This window comes from Vidua chalybeata, chromosome 4 (assembly GCF_026979565.1).
Source record: "Vidua chalybeata isolate OUT-0048 chromosome 4, bVidCha1 merged haplotype, whole genome shotgun sequence".
NCBI lineage: Eukaryota > Metazoa > Chordata > Aves > Passeriformes > Viduidae > Vidua > Vidua chalybeata.
In genome coordinates, this window is record NC_071533.1 from 8,188,801 (window position 1) to 8,211,907 (window position 23,107).

The 23,107-nt window shown below is 34.9% G+C and overlaps 1 protein-coding gene across 1 annotated transcript in view; it reads right to left on the bottom strand.

Moving 5' to 3' along the window:
- Positions 1-23,107, bottom strand: part of LRBA (LPS responsive beige-like anchor protein) — a 365,752-nt gene that overhangs the window by 97,887 nt on the left and 244,758 nt on the right. The window contains exons 40-45 of the mRNA XM_053939908.1: positions 22,186-22,303; positions 21,112-21,214; positions 19,813-19,928; positions 17,481-17,593; positions 3,484-3,624; positions 2,184-2,303 (exon numbers count right to left, since the gene is read on the bottom strand). Coding sequence (XP_053795883.1) covers positions 2,184-2,303; positions 3,484-3,624; positions 17,481-17,593; positions 19,813-19,928; positions 21,112-21,214; positions 22,186-22,303 — 711 coding nt within the window. The remainder of the gene's footprint in view (positions 1-2,183; positions 2,304-3,483; positions 3,625-17,480; positions 17,594-19,812; positions 19,929-21,111; positions 21,215-22,185; positions 22,304-23,107) is intronic.

Genomic DNA, 23,107 nt, shown 5'->3' on the forward strand with positions numbered 1-23,107 from the left:
GCAACAAGTATCAGGAAACTTGGTTTTCACAGCTCTAATGAAATATGGAGAATACAGATGGAAACATTCAAACATTTTCCTTTCTAATTCTTTAAACATATCCTGTGGAAATCTCAGTCTCATCCCCCTTCCTGGTTGCTCATCCTATCTCACTAATAGACTCCTGTAGTCAATACTCACTCAGATGCTTCACAGCAGTATCATGTAATTCACAGCCATTCACAGTCTCAGGAAGCTGTAAGCAACTCCAAGAGATCATCCTTTACAGTGGGGATGCCTCTAAAGGCAGTACCAGCTTGCACACATGTGATTTCCAAAAGTAACATAAGCATTTCTGAAACCCCCTCCCTACACTGATTGCCAGGGAAACATTCATTGCTTTTATTTTTCTGTTAGGAATGTTATTTTGTTTCTAACCAAGATCTCCCTGATATTTAAGACCATTAATTCCTATCCTATCCAGCATGGGCAGTAGAGATTTTCTTTTTCCTTTTTTTCTTACAGCAGTCTCCATGTAATAGAAGGACACAAGCTCCTCCACAATCTGCTCTGCTTTAGAAGAAAAATAAGCATAGCTACTCACCCTTTCCCTGCATTCAATTTTCAAGACCTTGCATTGTTATCATTGTTCCAGTGTGGATTCTCTCCAACTAGCCTACAACTGTGGGTGCATTCCAGCTCAGACCAAATTAAAGCTGGGCAAAAGTGAAGATTTTTGTCATACATTTTGAAAGTTACATTATTTCCTGTTGATGTATGTTCCATGAAATGTTACTCACTATTGTAATACCACAATACTGTTAATTCACATGCACTGGTGATGTACTAGAACCCTAAACCTTTTGTTTTTCCCCACAGTAGATTGTTCCTTGTGTTATAACTATATGAGAACCTGCATGAAAATTACAATTATTACTTTTCCCTAATAAACTTCACCTAACACTTTTCTAAAATATTTTTTCCCTTCTGCAAGAAGCACTATCCATTTCACTACACTTCCAGTACCTTCCAATCTAATAGCAATGGAAATTGAGGCCTAACCTGGTATTATCGAGAAGAATTCTGCTCAGTACATCGTTCAATTTTACTAATGAACTGCTGGTAGCTATTCTGCAAATACAGTGGATTCTTTTAGACAGAGTAATCCCAGCTCACTCATAAGACAATGTAAAAAACTAAGATCATCATCTGCTTCTTCTCTGTTCATAAGGTCTGTTACCTTTTCTCATCAGAAACTGTGATTGCTTTGACATAATCTCTTCTTGATAAACATGTGTTTCATTTGCTTGTCTCCAAGATATCTTCCTGGCACTTAAACACAGTCTGATTACTTGCCTAAGTATTTTTCTGTGACTTGTAGTTAAAGTCACCTCATAATTTCTTGGCTCTTTTTTTTTTCCATATTAAATACTTGATTTGTCTACTACTGTTATCATTCTCCTTCTCCATTTCTCAAAAGAACCCTGAAAATGCCCACTGAAATTCCATCTGCCAGTCTTGTGGGTTACAAGGAAATTAAGCCTATAATGACCAATTAAATTTGAAAAAAAACTAGTGTGTTTGTAATTTCTAAACTCTTCTTTCCCAATTTCATATAGACATTATATCCTTTTCTAAGTGGAATTAATTCCACCAGTCACTGATTGCCTTCGATTCTCACAGATGCAAGAAAGACATCCCTTTTTCAACACTGTCAGTTGATAATTTTTGCATTCCAGTAATTTGTTCACCAGTCCTTTCCTAAATTGCCTGCTCACCATAAATATGATTGAATGATTTTGTGTCACTTAGGTATCTTGCTGGTTGCATGACATCCTTGAGCTAGACCCTGATTTTCTCCAAATTATACTCTTCCATCCTTGCTTCCATTAAAAAAATCCAACTCTGATATTAATCTACCTTCCTGGATTTGATCTTTCCCAGCACTGCCAGCATCTCTGTCTTCCTTGTTTTCCTCCCCAGTTCAAAATATTTCAGTCTCAGGGCTAAAAATGTTTGCTATAGTTTTACAGAAGAACTCACTGAAATATTCTCATGAAAGTAAAACCACGTGTCATCTCCCTTGCATCTTTTTCCAAATGGTGGGGTGGCTCCCAGTCTTCTTCCTTCCATCCTACACTCCCAGCTACAATAAAGGCAGAGGCAGTATGAAATACATTAACACCTTTCAGGAAATGTTTTACCTTGATGTCAGAAGTGTCACGCTGACTGTTGCGCCATGCTCTTGAAATAGACGAAAATGTCCTATCTGCATGATCAAACTTCCCACCTTGCAGATTTAGGAAAAGTGTTGTGAAGGGTTCCTAAATACATATAAAAAGATTCATTCAAAAAAAGCAATGCATCTCTTCAGAAATTTCAGGGTAAAACAAGGAATTTATTATTATTTTGGGTTCTGGTTGTGAATGATGCTATTTTTCTGGCGGACACATGATTAATAGCAACGGGTTAATTCTATTATTTAAGAATGAGAAATACAAATTGATCCTTGTTTGTTCAATAAAATGCTTTTTAATCTTACTCCATGCATACATATACTCAGATAAAGAAAAGCAAATAAACACACAAGAAAATACTCAAAGGCTGAAGTAGAAACTACAGTTTGTGTCGGTTGTGACACAAATTGCTCTCAACAACGTGAACAAGCTCAGATACCTTAGATATTTATTAAACTAGCATGTAACAACAACAGTGTGTTTTACTTTGTTCAGGGTGATCTGTTAATCTAAAAGGTAGCATTCAATACTGAGAGCTTCAGGACTGTTATTTTTTCATATATAATTTAGGATTTAGAAAAATGTTTGGAAGATTTAAAAGCCACCTCTTAGTTAGAGAACACTTAAGCACATATTAGTGGATAATTGCTTGAAATTAGCTAAGCACTGTAAATTACTTCAAGGATTTATGTATGCTTGTACATTCTAACAAGCTTTAATTAATGATGTGCTGCTAATGCTTTCCCAAAGAAATTACTTCCTAGGAGATAAATCACCTTTCAGTTTTATTGAAAAATACATTGTTTAACCAATATATTATTAATATGTATGTATGCTCAAAGTTACTTCTGTAGATTTTTAAAAATTAATTATTTACATCACAGAACTTCATGATCATCAGAAATCAACTCTCACTCATTAGGAAGGGAAAATTAAATATATTAATTAATTAATTAATTAATTAAGAACCACAAATGCTTGATACTCAGTCCAGTAAGAAAATATGCAAGGAAGGGAAGTTAACCATGTTTAAAGTAGTATGTAGAATAAAAAGCAATTTTTAAGGAGAAAAACTTTTACTGATTTGAAAAGGCTGTACCAGAAAAACTGAAACTTTCTGCTTGAACTTCAGAGCACATTTCTCCTATGCTACTGATTGCAATTACTAGAAAATTTCAGTACTCTCATATACCCTTCAGTTTTAGTTTAGATTTTTGTTGCTTTCATTATCACTTAAAGGAAAAGCAATTTTCAAAGATATACTTACAATCCTTAACAACCACGTGAGTGCAAAACTTGCTGTTGAATAATGAGTGCCATAGTGAAATTTTGGGACCTGATCGTCTTCCCATGATTCGTATCTCTCAGCAAAGAACGCTGCTCTCTTTGGGTTCAAAGCTCCAATAGGCTGCGAGATTGGTAAAAATAAACTCATTAAGCAAATAAGATCAATGTGAATACTATCACATCATACTCCCCTTGCTCTTTTTGGTAAGCAGAATTATCTGCATGCGCGGAGAAGAGTGGGTTTGGTGCTTTGCAAAAGCGGATTTTGGTTCCTGTAAGCACCCGAGGAGATCTGTGTACTTGGAACCAGGATTCCATGCACACACACACACGGCTGCTTGGAAAAATCTCCTCTGCATTGCTACAGGCTCCATTTACTGCTTATTCAAGTCACTGACTCCATCCAATTCACAGTGGAATGTCTGAGACAAAGCGTTGTTTAACTTGGGTGCCTGTGGATATGTGTGCATGTTGGATACACTATTAAGCAAATAGTAAGCAGCATTGCAAAACACTTTTTTGGACTTTTTTTGGAGAAAAAAGTAGTGATTGATGGGGTGGCAGAATATTAACAGTGGACTTGGAATTTTGATATTACTATTCTTGTTTCTATGCTTTCTATTTGTCACCTCAGGCCAAGTTTTACTTAATTAATAGAATTTTAACCTTTGAAATAAATAAATGAAGGATCAGCATTTCTATATAAAACATTGATATAAAAGAAACAACATATGTATGACTAAAAATGTCTATCACACTTTAACCAATACTATTATTCTTTGTTCACTGCTTACCTAGAATATAAACACACAGAGATTTATTTAAAAGTAGGAAACATAATATTTTGCTATCTATAGCTATGCATTTCCTCAGCAGACTTTTGTATAAATGATTTGAAAAAACATACGTCACACAAATCACTGAGAAACCCAGAAGTGAACTTAGCATTCCACATGTAAAATGCTGTAAGAGTTCTAAAATATATTTGGATATATATGCAAAATATGTATGCACTACAATTTTGTATACAGATTGAGCACACAGTATGTATTAATGTAAATTATGTTCATCTGTATGAGTGCATTCAAATATAAGCAAAGAATAAACATGAAACAATATTTCCTTCTCTCTCTTCTTCAAGAATAAATATACTTAAGAATACACTACAAGGTGAGGAAAACCTTAAAGTCCTTGAACTAAAGTACCAGTAACCTTATCTTTAATTCAAGCAGAGTTAAAGTAAAAAACTCTCTCTGCTATTGAGATTATGATTATTCAAATAATAATTCTTCTTTGCAGCTCACGTGAAATTTGGCATACAAGCTTCAAAGTATTTTCTCTTCTAGGACAGATAAGATCTCTGAATGACCTAAAATCCAATCTTACATTTTTTACTTAGAGCAGCTTTCACATTGCAGTAGGATAAAGAAAAACATCTTAGGTTAATTACTATTTTTGCAGTTCACTAATTTGAAATATAACCCTTTAAAAGAAGTTGTTCCTGTATAAAAGGATTTTTATCTGATTTAGCAAATTTATTCAAGGGAAGTAGGAAACTGACTCCAAGAAGTCTCTTTGTTACAAGAACCATTTTGGAATCTCCATCTGTACTGGTTTTCCCTAAAGACTCAGATATGCTTGAGGGAGAAAAAGAAAAAAGAAAGTCATTTGTAGACAAATTATACAAATTAAAAATAGGAACAGTGTTGTGCTGTATGGTTCTGTAACATTTTATGTATTCTCTTGATCTGCCTCTATTATTACTCTCCAAACGAGTATAGCCCAAATCAATAGTTATAGAATTACATTCCTTTAATATAAAGCTAAACCCAATTAGAATTGATTCCATTCTCTTTTCAAAAAATAAAGAAAAGGTATCATGCAGAGATCTATATAGCCAGAATCCACAGTATTGATTTTAGCTGTTATTGTTACAGTTGGTTTCTGAAGCCTGCAACAGGACAACTATCAAGACATGCCACATTTATTTGCAAGCAAATAAAAAAAGTCCCCAAATGAAAAAAGCTTAGGGAAAAAAAAAAAGAAAAAAGAAGAACTGTGGAGCTGTGCACTGACAATGATACACTATCAGCTTACTCAGAGAAGTTACAGTGGGAATACACACATTGAATTATACATTACACGAATACACTGATTTATTGTGGTAATAACATCCACCTCATTAAAAGATTCTGCTTTGCTGCAGTTGGAGGGCTACATATTGTTTACTGCTATAAATTAATGGCAGTGCACAGAAGACTGTAGAGCCCTTCTAACAATAGATCTGTAATGACAGTGCTGTATATCACAGCTTCCCCAGCAGCTTCATAATAAAATGGAGACAATGTATTGGGCTAATACATTCTACCAGGCAGGCCCATATTTTTCTGACAACTGCTTCTAAGGATGAGGTGATTCTACTGTGTTACACTGCACTGGGCAGAGTTAACTACAGAATAAAGAAGAAGAAAAAAAAAAAGGAATTATTTGAAAATTCTCAGTTATTTCGTATCACAAAATTAACAGGGAATCATGATTACACACTGTATTCCCTCCCCTGTGCGTAAATGTCAGGGGGAAAAGAGGAACTCTAAACTAAGCTGTGCTAGATGTAGCTGTTAGATGTAGCTGTGAGATCACAAATTTACACTGCTTGACACAATTTCACTATACCTTCTAAGGAAGGATGAGCTGAAAAGCTTTCATATCCTGAAATTCCAGAACGTATTTTATTTGCAGCACCTCTTTTCCCAGAGGAAAACCAGATATTAGTTCACCAATAAAAAATGCTTATTTAGATGAAGAGGGAAAAATGACAAGTAGAGAAAGAAAAATTCCAGTGAGCAAAAAATACGAGATTATAGGAGTAAAAATGAACAAAATCACTGATGGCTGCGAAGTTTTCAAATCATATTGAAAAATGAATGATGTGTATGGTTTTCAAGTCAGTGTTCATTTAAAAAGAGGATCCAAACTGGGGCAAGAATTGGCTTTTGTAAAGTAGCTTTTGTTTTCACTTTTTCCAAGGCATGATCACCCGTTTTTTGGCCCTAAGTGGTTGTTGCAACAATATGTGCTACAATTATGAAAGTTAAAAGCCATTTTTAACAAAACAATACAAAACAACTCATTTGATATTATTTTTTTCAAGTACTCTCAAATATAGGAATACCTCAAAATAAATAATTTCACATTTTTTACCAAGAACTGAATATAGTAAATCTGTCTTTGGACCAAACTTGCTTGCTTCCTTTGAAACATAACAAAGAAAAATGGTTTGCTGAAAAATAACTGAGAAAACACACTGACTCTTATCATCTACTCTGTCAAATATGTCCAGACACTGTGGTGTACAGTTTTATTTGTTAGTTCTTACTCTTGCTCTGTGCCAGGCATTGGAGCACTGACCCATCTTGCCTCTGCTTCCAGAAGAGGCCTCATTGCACCCAACAGAAGAAAGCAGAATGTTCACTGCTCCTCTACAGAAGGCAGAATCTCTCCTGGATTCTGCCACTCATGTTCAAGAATACATAAATTTTGGAAATTTGCTAATGATTTTAAATAAACAGATTGAAGTCTTCCGAAGAAAGAATTACAATATGACTATTTATAGTCCTACATTTAAAAAGATAAGACGTGCTTTTTACTCCTATCTAATGTGCTTTCGTATTTTAAATAGTGTTGCTCCAAATATTTCATAACTTCATTATGAAAAAAGGAAAGAAATTTAAAAAAAAAAAGAAAAAAGAGGGGGGAAAAAAAGTGTTTTTCTTTGTGATTTCTTTCACTGTTTTCTTACCCACATATAACCAGGTATTTGTATTCCTGTGAATACAATTTTTTGTGTTACTGAATCATGTTTGGTAGCATCTTTGCCAAGTATGATCTTTGTTTCCCATACATCTTATTTTCAAGATGACTATCTGGTTTTCATTACTGATATTTCTCATATTGGGCCTAAAGGACCAGGGGGACACTTAGGTCATCTCATCTAGCCTTGAGCTTGTGTGACAAGAGGTTAAATGCCTTTGCATTATATGATTTTGAGTCCAACTATTTATACTTGATTACAGCACAAGCTGTACTTGGCCAAGCTGCTTTCCAGGAAGGCATCTGACTCCTGAGTATGTGGACAATCTGCTACTTTTCTTGGAAGCTTTTTCTTCTGATAACTCTTACCCTCATTCTAAAAAATATACGTATTCCAGTTTGGTTATGAATGTACTGATGTGTTATCAAAGAGATCTTACTAAGCTTCTTTCTGACATATTACAAAGTCTCTACTTGCCCAGTATATTCTGAATTTAAAGATTCTTACAGACTATAACTAGACTTTTTAATAAACATAAGAAGTGGAGCTCTTCAGGTCTTCCATTTTAAGGCATTTCTTCCACCCTTAAGATTTCTCTGCTTGCCCACTTATCAATGTACTCTAACATTCAGGAAATTGAAATGTGTTCAGTGCTTCATTGTTGGTTTTCTCCATAAATATGCCAACTGCTGCAAACTCTACTGCACTCATACCTTGCTAAGTTACTTTGTGTGTCACCAACACAAAATTGACTGAACTAACCAATACTTGCATTATTGTCAGTAGGACATCCTGATCACTGAGTAAAATTTCTTTTTTCCCAACAGAGATGCAAAGACAAGATGCAAGGGTTTAACTAAACCCAAACTTTATTCACTTAGATCAGCTGGGAAATATCTGGGAATAAACTCATATAGTGTAGATCATTACTATCTCATCTGCCATTTTTGGGTTTGAGAACAGCCAAAAAATGCTATTCCCCCCTCTCAACCTAGTCTCACTCACTGCTAGGCCTCACCATTCTTCCTCTCAGATAACTGTCTATGGTTTCATTAAAAATTAGGTCCCTTCTTCTTAGAGGGCATCTTACTTTTAATGCATATCTAACTCAAACTAATTAAAGAACCATATCCCAAAGAAAACAACAAACACAATTATCTGCTGAACTGTTTGAGCTACACTCATTGATCAACCAAAGTGTCCTTGAGCTGTAAGATTTCAAAAATGGAAATAATCTAACAAGGATAAAAACAGTCCTTACCAATTCATTCACAAAAAAACCACTGGTTTCACAGCAGATGCCTCCCAAAACCTACATCAAAGACTAGGCTAGGAGGGGGATATACGAATTTGGATAAATCAAAATTTACCTGAATCCAAAGTGATAGAACTTGACAGAACTTTTTTATTCTTCACTGGTAAGCATTTAAATGATACACAATAATCCTGAACTGATATGATATTTTTTATTATTAATTATGAATCATAATTTAGTCACTTAAGAACATGAACAGCTCCTTGAATTTCATGTACTTAGTTAAATAAGGAATTCTCTAGTTGAACTTGCATACACAATGTTAAAACTGCAATAATTATAAATATTAGTGAGTATACTCTACCTATTTTGATATAAACACATCATCACATTCTGTTTTAAAAACATCTAAGTACTCCAATTTCTATTCTCATAACTGAGAATATGATAAGGGCTGGAGGATAAGCAAAAAAAGGTCATGTGCATGCACATTAAAAGTATTTGTACATATGGTTTATATTTCAGATGTTTTTAGGAGCACGCATATTCCTTTGAGACAGCAGGAACAGTCACGAAAAACTGATCTAAAGATGGTATAATAATTACAATGTCTGAACATGTTAATATAAATAATACTTAATGGTGCAAAAGACAGAAGATTCCCGAAGTTCCCAGTTAAAAAATGAGTCATAAGCTAATGTAAAGCATAAAAACAAAATAGAAAAACTCTATTATGCAATATTAGTGATGTTTTAGCAATATGTCAGTGACAGAATATGCCTCAGGTCACCTAAAAACTTGGAGGTATTTGAATTTAAAAGAAAAATCTCCAGGCCTTCACATTACCAACAATAGTATCAAATGCTATTACAACCACCTGTAGCAGATTGCAAAACAATGCACTGCTGAACTTCAAACTAATTAAGGACACACTAATGAAGCACAGTAAGGTTTAATCACAATCAGCACAACTGAATGTGTCACACACTTTGCACCTGCAGTATTACACCTTAATACTGCTGGGAAGCCAAACTGAAGACAGTTGTTACGTGTTGTATACTTCCAAGAGGTCAGGGAGAAAGGAAACTGGATGTCCCTGGGAATCATGAGGGAAATCCAGCTGCTTGCAGGCAGTGAGGAGGGTATGGACTTACTTAGAAAATAACCCTGCCAGTTAAAAGATAACATTTGCATGCACTCCCCATCCACTTGTCAAGAGAAAGAAAACCCTGCACTGTAATTCCCCTGCTTAAAAAACAAACAAACAAAACTTTTATGGATTTTGAGAAATAGGATTAAGTGAGAAGCCACACGCACTTGCGTCATAGCAGGAGATGAAAACATTCTCTGTTTGCCTTCCTTTTACAGACCATGTTCCTAGCCAACACATCATAAAATCACAGAAAACAGCTGCCATTGTACCTAACACAAGATCCACATAGGACAATCAGAACTAAAAACATAAACCTTTTTGTTTGTACTAAGAGCACAGGACCCCAAGCCAAAAGCTAACACAAATTCACATTTGCTGCAGATTTCTCTGAGGGCACACAAAATAAACATTATTCTGTATCACATGTAAGTACCAAGCCTGAGAAAAGGAGCAGCAGAAGGCTAGAAAGTGGTACTTGGGAATGTATAAGGTTTTTTATTGTAATCTGTACTGTTTCATAAAACTACACCAAACAGATTATAAAAATCCTGAATACAAATAGTCAGCTAAGAGCCCATCAATGTATCTTGTTTCACATATGCATTGCTCTGCTCCTAAGGTGAATCCATCCATCATCTTATTCCCTGTTTCATAAGACCTCCTGATTAGTCAAGCCATCACCTTCAATACCATCACAGATGAGCATTGTCAGAAAGTTTTATCAGCTCCGTTTTCACACTCTTTTTCAGACTAGCATCTATGCTGAACAGTATAAAGTTCCTGACAAACTTTTGGAATGTCAGTGATCACCCCACTTTGGGAACGAAATTTTCTTTATGACTCTGAGGCAGCTTCAAGTGACTGGCTGGATATAATATATAAATTATTTTAATTAATTTTGTTAAACTATTCACTCAAACTTTTAGTATCATACCATCTTAGTAATTTTTTGTATTGATTTCCCTCATTCGATCTATATTTTTATCTGTTGATGTTTGAATTTTAGAAAGATCAGTTGGTGTATACATTAAAGTCCACAGCCTGAGAACTACCTTAGACTCCTCCTTAAACACAGATTATCATTATTTTACCATGATCTCATTTTCTGACCAATATTTTTAAGCCTGGATTGTTGTTTCACCCCAAGAGGCCTCCTGCTACTAGGAGTTTGACCAACTCAGCTTTAGACAGCTCCAGTTAGGCAAGAAAAATCCCATATTCATTTCCCATATGAGTGCAATTTTTAACTTGGCTACCATCGTGCTTGTTCAGAAATCTGAGTTAAACAGATGTGTGCTGTAGCACTCATAATCTGCTGAGTTCAAATGTATGAATATAAGAAGGGAGACTGTATCAAGAGAATAACTTTCACTTTACATTAGAAAGACAGAAAACACACATTTAGAATGTCTATGGCCCAAGACATGTGTGTGAAATTACTTTATTTTGATTTCTAGTAGATCTTATGACCAGACATGTGCCCCATGGTTTCTTGTGACCGTTTAAAAGTTTCTTTTAAAGAACATGGTTTCTTGTGACCTCCTTCAGTTCATTTCCAATTGGAAGATGACATATGTCCAGGGCACCTAAAACTGAAACAAGAGCAAGATGGACAATAACAGCAGATACGGAATTAGAGTACCATTTTGAACATCCACAGTTAATTCTGAACTACAGTTTTTCCCATCCTTGAGAATTACTACATTCCAAACAATACTCCTCCTTGAGGCAAAGCAAGATTAAGATTATTAGGCTTATTACTAAAATTACTCTTTTTGATCGTGTAAACTTGGCTTTTGCCCAAATACCTAAATAATTAAAAAAAAAATTAAAAGTTTGCTTGAAGACAGCTAAGTGACCCTAGAAACTGATATATGCATCTGAAGTACAAATAGTATGCTTCTTGTGACTTCAGAAAATAAGCCTCTGGTGGGAATAGAAGAGAATATGGAAGAGAAAGTAAGAATGGAAACGAGAAGCATTCTATCATCCACTTGTAATATTCTTTAGAGGAGGTGGTATGACACAGAGAATAACCAAAAAACTCTCAAAGGTGATGCTATAAAAAGATGGTTATGACACTGTCATCGAGCAATATAAATTACCAGAATATTTTTTTAAAAAATCTATCTGCACTGAGAGTAGGATTTCAGAAAGGATGTTTTGATAAATCATCTCAGAGATACATTTGGGTCAAGTTCCAGCCTCAGCAGGTCTCCACAGGTGTTGTGGAGAAACAGACCACTGTGGAAATCACGTTTGTTAGAAAAGGGGTCCTGAGATAGGTGCCGCATGAAGCTCAAACCAACATATCAACTCAATCTTCGTCCTTAAAGTGAAACAAGAAATTGAAACTAAAATCCAAACAGTTGAGTGTTTCTAAGGATCATGTCTAAGTCGGCCTTAAGAACCCAATAGCTACTTAATTTAAACAAATCTGCCTTCCTCGCAGCTGTGTCCCTGCGGTTTTCCCCCGGAATAGTCTCGGGGTGTCCCTGTCCCTGGTGCTGAACCCCAGGCGCCGAGGCTGGCGGGGACGAGGCTCGCTCTGGGAGGGTCCCTGACCGTGGTGCTGCAGACACGGGCTGGGGACACAGGGAGGGAGGGACAGAGGGCTGTGACACATCAGCCACAGACCCATGGGGCCCTTTTCAGCTTTGTCTCCCAATTTTGGCAAGTGTGCTTCTGCAAATGGTACAACACAGCGGCTCAGGTGTCAGAAAGGATAATCGACCCATTTTATCGCTCATCCGTGGTGGCATCTGTCTGAGTGTCACCGGCATTCCAGAGTTTCACAAAATCACTTTCCCCATTTATAACTGAGAAAAAATGATGTTATTAAGTCAAAACTTTCAAGGGAATATAACAGACTATTCAACACTTAAATTTGTACTGTTTCTAATTACGAAACAGATTATTCAATCTGAACAAAGAAAGCTCATAATAGTCCTAAAGTTCTAGCACTGTCATGGGATGTGAACTTAATAATCTTGCACAGATTCCTTCAAAGACAGTCTTTGAAATTCTCTTCCCACCTTCCCTTTTCCAGTCTCTGTGAATGCAAAGAAACCAGATCAGGAAAAGAGGGTCTTCATTCTCCCAGCTAGATTTTGCTCTTTTATGTTTTCCTAAATGGAACCAACACAAGAAAGGTTCTGCTCCGAGTACTTCCTGTTTCTATGCTTCCCTTCTTCTAAAAGTTTCTCCCAACGTGGTTATGTCAAATGTTTAGGTCTGTCAACCTACATTTTAGAGAGGATGAAGTGCCCCTCTCCTCCAAGAAGCAACTTGTGTTTTACAAAAAAAGCATGAAAACTTGTTATCTGAAAATGGAGAGGATCCGAGAAACATATTTTATCCTAAAAATACTAAAATCCATACCGGACTAAAAAATGAATAATGAAATATGTGTCTCCCTTTCAGATGTCACTGACATCCCAGACATCATTCAGGTTTGCATTAATATCTCTAACAGTGTTTCTTGAGATATCCAGAATTCTAGAAAATTTAATGGACCTTCTCGTGCGTACCACGGATTCTGATAAAAAGTTTGAAATATTTTACTTCCTGTAATGTCATGTTTTAAGCAGGGATTCACATGAAGCACCCTAAAAGGAAGAATATTTATACTTTCCTTCTATATCCTGTCTGACTTTGGAATACTCTTTAACTAAGTGGTATCTTTTGTCAGAGATACAGATAACAAATTTCCCACCTGAAATACCAGTGACAAGTCAGCCAGGACAGGTGCTGAGCCCATCAAAATAAGTCACTGCCATTGCACCCACTCTTGTTATTTCTCACACTGTTCTTCTCATCCTCCTTTAATGTCCAATTTTTGAACATGCTTTATGCTTAGAAGGACACTGAGTCCTGGTGAGTTCATCAGTTTTAACTGCAATCCTTTTTTGTGTATTCAGCATGAGCTGAATAAAATGTAATTTACATTTCCTACATGAAACCACTTGATTCACAGAATATCTGTACAAGATTTAATGCCTCTCTAGACAAAAAGATTTCTTTTAAAAATTTGCAAAAGCCTAATAGGTTCACATCAAACCATTTTTTAGTTTCTATCTCTTTGCCAAGAGGTAAATAACTAAGCAAATTTCATGCCCATCTCAAATCTGCTTCCGCACAAGGGAAAATATGAAGCACAAGTTTTATATGCAGTGCATTTGTGCTCCTGAAATGGGCACCCTGCAACAGAATTCAGGTTAGCATGCTGAAGAACACCCAGCAGCGAAGTTGACATCAGAACAACAAAACTACTTTAATTTTTCATAGTAAAAAAAATCTATTACTTCTCTTCCATCGGTGTGTTTTATATTAGTGGCTCCCACATACCAATTAAACACCTCACTTCACTAAGGTGAGAGCTATTTGTTGCTTTTGTACACTTGATTGGAAAATAAGTCATTACATGCATAACAGCCTCTATAAAATTGATGATGACTTAGCAAATACTGGATGGAATAGATAAAAATATGAATAAAAATATTATTATGTACACATGTAGCTATACTGCAGAGAAAAGAAGATTTAAGAGTAGCATAAATTTCTTCTTCCAGTAGTGTCAGTTTATGATCTTACAAGAATGTTGTGCCTTATGAACAGAAAATTATCAACAGCTGCTTGCATACAGCAAGATCTTGTAACAAACTTTTGAGAGTATAAAATCATGCTTCCATATCTCAGTATTTTCCATGTATTTTTACTTCTATTTTCTTTCCTTATCCAAGTTCAGAAATACAATGCAATTTATTGCTTCCACTGAACTAGAAAAAGAATGTGCTTATGAATAACATAAGTAATGCAGAAAAAGCCACACATTCAGGTGGGAAACTGTGCCTGTTGTATAAATAAAATACATACCGCTATAAATATAATATGTAATACTCATTCCAAACCATAGTCACCTCTTAAGGAATAAACACTTCAGTCAAAGCAGGGTAACAGACTGGCAGTGCACTCCTGGCATTTGTCAGGAGTGTTCGTCAGGCTGACAGCAATATTAACCACAATCCATTCCAGTTGCTTTGGTTTATCATTGTGTGACTGATGTTCAAAACAGTGCCAGAGGAAGCTGCTTAAATAAAGTGTTGGTTTAACCTCCACTCTGCAGTTCTTTAAATCTGTACTAACTGTGGATTCCCAGCTGACACATTAAAAAAACACTATTACTTAGATTTGACAGAACTTGCAATTTCTAAATAATTTTTAAAAAGTAAATTCTTCATTGTCTCAGGCACCAAAAAAATGAAAATATATTGACCTTTCTTTCTGCCAGATCAAAATCAAAGTTTTCCTTTTCTTTACACAGTGGGAGCACTAAACTGTGATGAGTTTCTGGGCATGCATAAGGAAATGAAATAAATGGCTGTTAAAACCATGTAGACATTTAAATGAAATATCTTTAAATATTTTAAAAACCTTTAGCAGTGAAAAAGCATAGACATGCTACAGTACATAATTAGTACATATTTGGAACCATTACCCCCAAGAAAACAGTGCTACAATGAAAATATCACAATATACATAAAATCTACAAATTTTCATAGTAGAATATTAGCAAGGTCTTCCAGACACTTGTCAGAAATTCACCATCTGACATGAAGTTTAACATTTAAGCTACATGGAGTTGATACTGCAAGAACTACCAAAACAGTAACCAAAACTTGAACTGCTTTATTTGAAACAGGTATGGCATAAAGACTCTCATTATGTGTGTGTGTGTATATACACACGCACATATATACATATACATATATATATATATATATATATGCAATAATTTTGTGCTGTTTAAAGCTCCCAGTTTTCCAGCAAATGCTTGAGAAGGTAGATAGAGATGAAATCTGAGTAATACCCTCCCTCAGCACCAGCAATGGAAAGATTCCCTCAGAACTGAAAGTACACTTAGCAATCCTCCTCAAAGACTACTTTCATGAACAGAGAAATCCATATAACCAGTCAATGTTAATAAAAAAAAACACATATAAATAGAGCAGGTTTGCTATCCAGCCTCTCAAATGGAGGTAAGTGCCATACCTAACTTAAAACAAGGAAAATATGTTCTGTTTGAGGGAGGAATAAAGACCAGGACTACAGTGCTGATTGAATTGACTCTTTACAAATGACAATACAATTAAAAGAGACCCCTCCTAAGTACAGCACTTAGAGAATTCTTTTCCTTGTCTTCAACTATTCCAGCAATCACATGATCTATGCAAAAGTGTCACTTAACAAAAGTCAATGGAAAATGGGGTTGCAAAACTCATGATATCACCAATGAATTGATTAATGATTATACACTTAATTTATGTACTAATCCAAGCTACACAGGGCTGACATTACTTTTAAGTTTTCAATGTTAAGTGAAATTCACAAGAGTACTCTAGCTTGGTGATAGATATTTTTGGCTGTAAACTACCTTCGGATACTTTCTGGCCAGGGGATTATTAAATAGAATTCATTGAATTCCACAAAGAAAAAATTATTTTAAAATAAATAAATGCTTACCTTTTAAAGATTTGTTAAAATACAACATATATGTAGGTTTACCAATGAATGTGGATCTGTGTCAGTCAGACATTCTAAGAAACCTTAAAGTTAATGACTTCTTCACATTAAGTAACACTATTAGGAAAAATTACAACAATAGTACCTCATAATCTCTGCTTTAGCTTTAAATGTGTACATATACACATTCAAAAGGCATGGTACAGTCTTCAAAAATATATTTATACATATTCAAATATATATACACATATATACATATATATATATGTGTGTTTGTCTATATATTTGCTGATTATACAGTACCTTTGTTAAGGTTAAAAAAACTAAATCAGTAATAAAACCTTTTCACAGACCTGTGTTTAGTTTAATCAATTGCAAACTGAAAGCAAAAACTTTTAAAGCTGCCATATTTTCATGGGGATTTTTTAGTAGCAAATTACCAATTTATGTAAGACTTAAAAAAAAAAAGCTATATTGCTCCACATGCCAACCATTTCCCATAAAAGCTACCTTTTAGAAAAAGATCCTGCTTGCTGATTAGTGCACCCACTCCTTGTAGAGAAAATTAGAGGTACTTCTACTTTGTAAAATGGAATAGTCCCTTCTGGGAAAGCATTGCAAAAGAATAATCACATTCTATAAAAGGGCTGTATATCCAACCTGCAAGTGGTTGGGGGACTGTTGCAAAAACTCACAAGGCTACTCTGCCAGAAAGGAATTGTTTGGAAAAGTTGTTCAAACCTGCCAATGTTTTTCTGACAAAGAACAGCTGCATTACTCCAGCATACCTGAAGGGGTACACAGAGGAAGTGATAAAATGAAACTTCTACTCATTGGGCAGTGATTTAAAAGTACCTAAAATATAATGGTATCACAGGGTTTGCTACTTAAAAAAGTACAATTCTCATCAGAAAAAAACAAACAGAAAAAGGTTAATTTTTACCCTTTAACAGCCACAGCATTTCTGACTTCATTAAAATTTGAAATTAAATGTAATGTCTTTGTTCCAACTAGGAGCATGTTCCAATAATTATTAGGTTGATACAATCAGAGGCAATAAGAATACATTAATAATTCATTTTTACACAATCTGATTCTTATTATCAGTACACACATGAAGAAATGAAACATTGTTAATGGTCATACAGGAAACATTAATGTACTAAACATAGAAAATGTTTACAAGACTGCAAACTACTACGATAAAAATATAAAGGCATGTTTGATGACAAATACCTTTGACAAATCCCTGAAGTTGCTAGGAAGTGTAAGGTCCAACTCCTCTGACTCATAGTTGGTGATAACCCAAGGGAAGACAGGGTACTGATTCAAATCATTGTAAGTTCGACCTGACAAACAACAAAGAAACCCCACTGTGAAAAAAGAATTATATTTAACTAAAATACCAATCTCTACAGATACAACAATATAACTTTATGAGCTGTTTGAAAGAACTGTGGTTTATTTCAGATCTGTTACCATTTCAATATTCTACTTCGCTTTATTGAAAGGATAATGGAAAAGTTGACAGTATGCTAGTATTTAATCTAAAACATTTCAACCCATTTGACTTTAATTGTAAACTCTTTTGCATACAGTAAGATTGACAGTTAAATTCATTCGTTTCCTAGCATTTCTCCTTTCCTTGTTTACATCATCTTGTCTTCCGTTTCCTTAAGGTGAAACACTTCCAAAAATGGAGGGTCGATGATTTTTGTTGATACTAAAAATTAAAGCATTTTTTTTACATAATGTCTTAAATACAATATGTGAAAGAAGAATGGAGTAGCCTAGGAATTCAGACTGAAGAAATTTTCAATTAATAACTGTTTCATCTAGAGAATTCACTTTGAGGGGAATTCATCCTTGCCCATTGTCCATCTATGGATATGCCAACATTTACCAGGACAGAAAATTTGGTCTGGATACAGGTTGATGTGTACATCTTCATGTATCTAAGATGGAAATAATAACTTCTTCCAGTAAGCCCAAAATATTCAATTAGAATAAACATATACCATGCACACAGACACACCCCAAAGACTGGTTTCTGAGTTTAAAATGAAGTTTTTACATCGATCCTATCTCTTTTAATTATATTGTTGCAGTGGCTTATTCATTCATATCATCTTCAATCAGCATGTTCTTGAAATTTTGTTCAGCCTAGTCTTAAAAGTCTCCAAAGACACATTTTAACCTGTTCCCCAGGAATATTATTTTACAATCCCATCTGTAAGGTTGTCAGAAAACATTTTCTAAACTTCCACCACAGTTTTTCTTCTTCCAGTTTTCTTACACCACTCAGTATTTTTCCATCGTGGTTTGCAGAATTTTTAAATGGTACAGTCACTTGGCTGTATTGCACATTACATGTTATTGTGGATTAAGGCTACTTACATGACACTGGGGTAACTATCTTTTAACTCCCTATCATGGGCAACTAAACTTTCCCTCTTTTCATAACATTATCTTTTTGCTTCTTCTAACCTCAAACACCAAGCAGATAAGAATTCAATTTATTATTTCAATAATATATTAAAGCTGAAAAGGGTCATTCATTAGAGCCATAGAAAACAGTGTCATGATGTGCCTCATTCAGCCTAAGCAGTAACGAGGCAAGCAGATTGACCCCTACTTTTAAAAATCTGTCAGCATCCTGGCACCTCTGACTTGATGACTGATTACAGAAAGCACCAAAAGTGACCATTTGTATAAAATGCAATTAGTGCAAGCACAGGCATTTGTTATATCAATCGTGCTAGCAAGCCTGAAAAGGAATTAACAGACCTTTCAACACAGAAAACAGCTGAAAATAGAGAAATTTTCTAAGCTGCTCAGAGGACAGAATAAGTTGGAAAATAAAAGGGATGTCATGAAACCAAATAGTCAGCCTCCACTTAGTAAACTGAAGTCCAGCTGGTTAGAAGGTGATGGGGTAAGATGGGTTAAACAAAATATAGCTCAGTGTTTACAGAATGAGTGGTTAGGACAAAAATAAGTGGATACAAATTAGGGTTGAGTTTGGATTAATGATTAATGGTGTCCTAGAATGGCAGCACTGGCAATCCAGGCACTGCACCCTTTTTTGAGACCAACCATGCAACCTGTAACAGTGGTATTTACTGGCTCCAGGAATATCCTGCTCCCTGGCTGAGATCTCCCAGACCTACAGAGAACTTGTTGCATCTATGATATTCAGGGAGGATAGTACTTATTAAAATTAAAACTTAGAATACTGAAGATAAAGAAGTTCCTATTTCTGAGGCTTTCCTAAATAATTGACAGTCTATATAGTTCCTGTCCCGCACAACATTCATGATATTCTGATTTTAAGTGCAGCTCAGTACAGCATTATGAATACCTCTCTAGTGTTACATAAACATAATTATGAACAAAGCAAATTTAGGAGGATTGTTGTGAAATTCTTCAGGACACAATCATACATAGAAAAAAATTACTCATTACAAGAGCAAAATTTAGTTGCGCCCCATGGCTGCCGAGACTGTGCCGTGATTGACTCCTTTTCTGTGTAATTACAGTAATTTGGATGTATAGTAATTAGCAATACCTGCTATAGTGTTCAGAAACATCAAGTATTCAAAGTTGGAAATCTCTCGGTGTTGCCATCGCTGGGTCATGTTGGAAGCTTTGAAGATCTGTCGTGGACTAGCCAAAGAAATGCGTCTGAAAACAAAGAAAATCGGAAAAAAAATTATGAGAAAACTTGGTGGGTCTTCCATTTTTACATATCTGATTTTTAGTGGCAGTAGTACATATTCTTTCTACCATGTCTGTGCTAGATTTCTCTGGAGATCAAACTGCCACTTGGATACGCAAAGTTCATTTTTAAAGATCTATAATATAATAAGAATAAAAAGAATTAATGCATCTGACAGCTGGATATGTCAAGATTTGAAAAATTTCCAACAGAAACCTTTACAGCTGTGCAAATTCAGCTGCTCCATGATGGCTTGATGTATTACAGAAATATGTTACTGGAGATTTAGAGATGGAATATCATTAAATAGGAAAATTACAATACTTTTAGAATTTCACATAAGAATCAAGTCATCTTTAAATCCCTCAATAACAAAGGAAAACAATGATAAGATGATAGAATTTCATTATGAAGTCCACCCTCTTGAGGTTTAAATTCTGGGCAGTGTTGGGGAGTTAGTCATAAATAACTCAAAGTTTTAGAATTTGATGCCAGATTTCCTAATGTTTGTGAAAGAAGATTGTAAAGTCATTCCTTGGAGTGATAAATCAAACAGAGAAGAGTTTATCATAAAATTCCCAAGACTGTTTTGTTCATAACAAAAACATCTGTAAATACCAAACCCACATCACTTAGGGAGGAAAAATATATATATATGTAGTTTTAGTTTAAAAAATCTTTACAGGTATTGGTAAACCATTCAAGGAAACTGTAACTGATTTATTTTAATAACCTACATTATGTTGTAAACAAATTTATCAGTAAAATGAATGTGAAATATTGAGCAAATGTGTCTTCAATGTACATTTAAAAATTTTCACACATAATTTGTTTCTGTAAATAGAAACCCTGATAGTCTTACAGAGTGACTATAATAGCAATCCAAGAGATTTTTTTTTCTGGACTCTATAAAAAAAGTACAAAACACAACAGACAACATTCCAAACTATTTTAATTTCATTTCTATGTACAGAAATAGATTAAAAATAAAAATTTAAAGTAACAACAACCAAGATACTCCCTAAGGGTTTCCTGCTCCATGTTCTTAAACTAGTAGGTGCAAACGCTTCAAACCATGTGGGGTGGATTTATGAAAATAAAAACAACTCTTCAAACTGACAGACAAAATTAACTTAGATTGTAAAATACCTGGTCTGGGGTAATCCAAAGATGGTACCGATACCAACCCGAGGTAGACAGTTAACCACTTTCTTTACTGTTCCTTGGTCAGGGAAGTTGAACATGACACCCACTGTGAGTAGAAGAGTTGAAATACAGCATGATTTTACACATTTTAGGCTTTCTCAACCAACACAATGCAACCCTAAGCTTAGATGTTCAACAGATCAGACAAGTTTCCTTCAGGTTGCTGTAGATGTATTTTTTTTAATTTCCAGAACTCCTTTTATATATCACTAACAAGAATTTCAACAGAAGTTGTCACAGTTGCACATCTTACAAGGTCCCCATTTCTTTTCCTCTATAAATAGAAATTAAATTTATATGCACAGGTTGACTGTCTAGAACTAATTAAAAATGTATGTATTAACTGGTTCACACATTTACTAATTTACTTTCTAGATATTTTCTAGAAATAGTCTTCAAAACACTATTTTCCTATTTTATCTGAAACATGTGAATGACACATCTGAAACACCAACCTAAAAATCTAAGTAACAATCTAATTATGGTATCACCAGTGGCCATTTATGACTTCAGAGAGTACAACAAATGTTTATGCATATGATTCATATTCTGTTGGACAATACCATTACCAAAACAGTGTTCTACATTTTAAGTAAAGCATGAAGGCATAGCAGTCACTGGTCTAATCCAGTAGTGAAATTCTTTCATTCCATTGTTCCTGGTGCGTACAACTATCAACCCTCCAAGGGGACACAAAAAATCCTTCACGCATAACAGATCAGAGGTAGGACTGTCTTGAGCAGGAGTCCTCAGAGAATGCCAAAGAAACATGTGGATATAAATGAAAGTGAGGCCTTGATAATGCTCAGTTTTCATGCTTGATCATAATTTATCATTGAAAAAAAATTGGAAGGAGAAACTAAATTACAAAAAAATACTAACTCAAATACTAATACATTTAATCCAAGCCCTTCCTCTGTCTACACAAATCCATGTCAAAACAGACATGGCTAAACATCCAAAGAGAATGCACATGTTCCCACATCCACACTTGTCATTTCTTTAAGCTCACTGTACCTCTATTTGCCATGAATATCTCCAGTGCTGTATTTTGCAAGAGGTAACGTCGGGAAAAGATAGATCGAATCTCTGAGAAGAGCCATTTTCCATGGAGTCCTTCTGTATATGCCAGAATCTAGGAGAAACAGACAGAAAGGATGTTTTAAATATGTTAACTGGATAGGTAATACCTTGGAAAAGAGAAACTCTTTGATCCACAAACATGGATTCTACTAATTACATGCAAAACCTGCAGCAACATTAAAATATGCTCAAACTTCAAATCATGCTATGAATCTCTAATACATTCCTTGTACTCCTGAATTCAATTATTTATGCCAAATATTTTAAACATTTGCTTAATTTTTTCATTTAAAGACAACTGTCTATTTTTCCTGTTTCAGAAAAACAGTTTCAGAGTTTCCAAAACATTATTAAATGTTCAACATTTCAGTAAAGAATAAAACCGTATTCCGAAATGTATATCTAGTAGCATTAGATGTATCTGCACTCCCTTCAGCGTTGTAATAACAGACCTATAACAAATAAGCAAGAAAAAAATGTCTTTAAAGAAAAAAAATGTTCCTTAGGTTTATCATTAAGGCAGCATTCATTAATTCTGGAACTAGAAAGGTTGGCTGTATAAGAGGTTAAGTATCATTTTGTCAGCTAAGGTTAAACACAAACCTGCAAATGAACTCAGCATAATCTCTCTATGGAGTAAGCGGTTGTCAAAGTAACTTGTTACAATTCCTGTCATCCCATCTGACAGACACAGATGCTTAGTCTGCCTTCACAATTCAAACTAATTCCATTTTCAGTCTTCAGCCACTTTGTTTCTTTGTTGCTTCACTTTTTCCTTTTCGTTTCAAAGCTTAATTATGTAAGTGTTAAGGGACAGAGAGACTGAACACTTCTCTACCTCAGATTAAAAAACTAT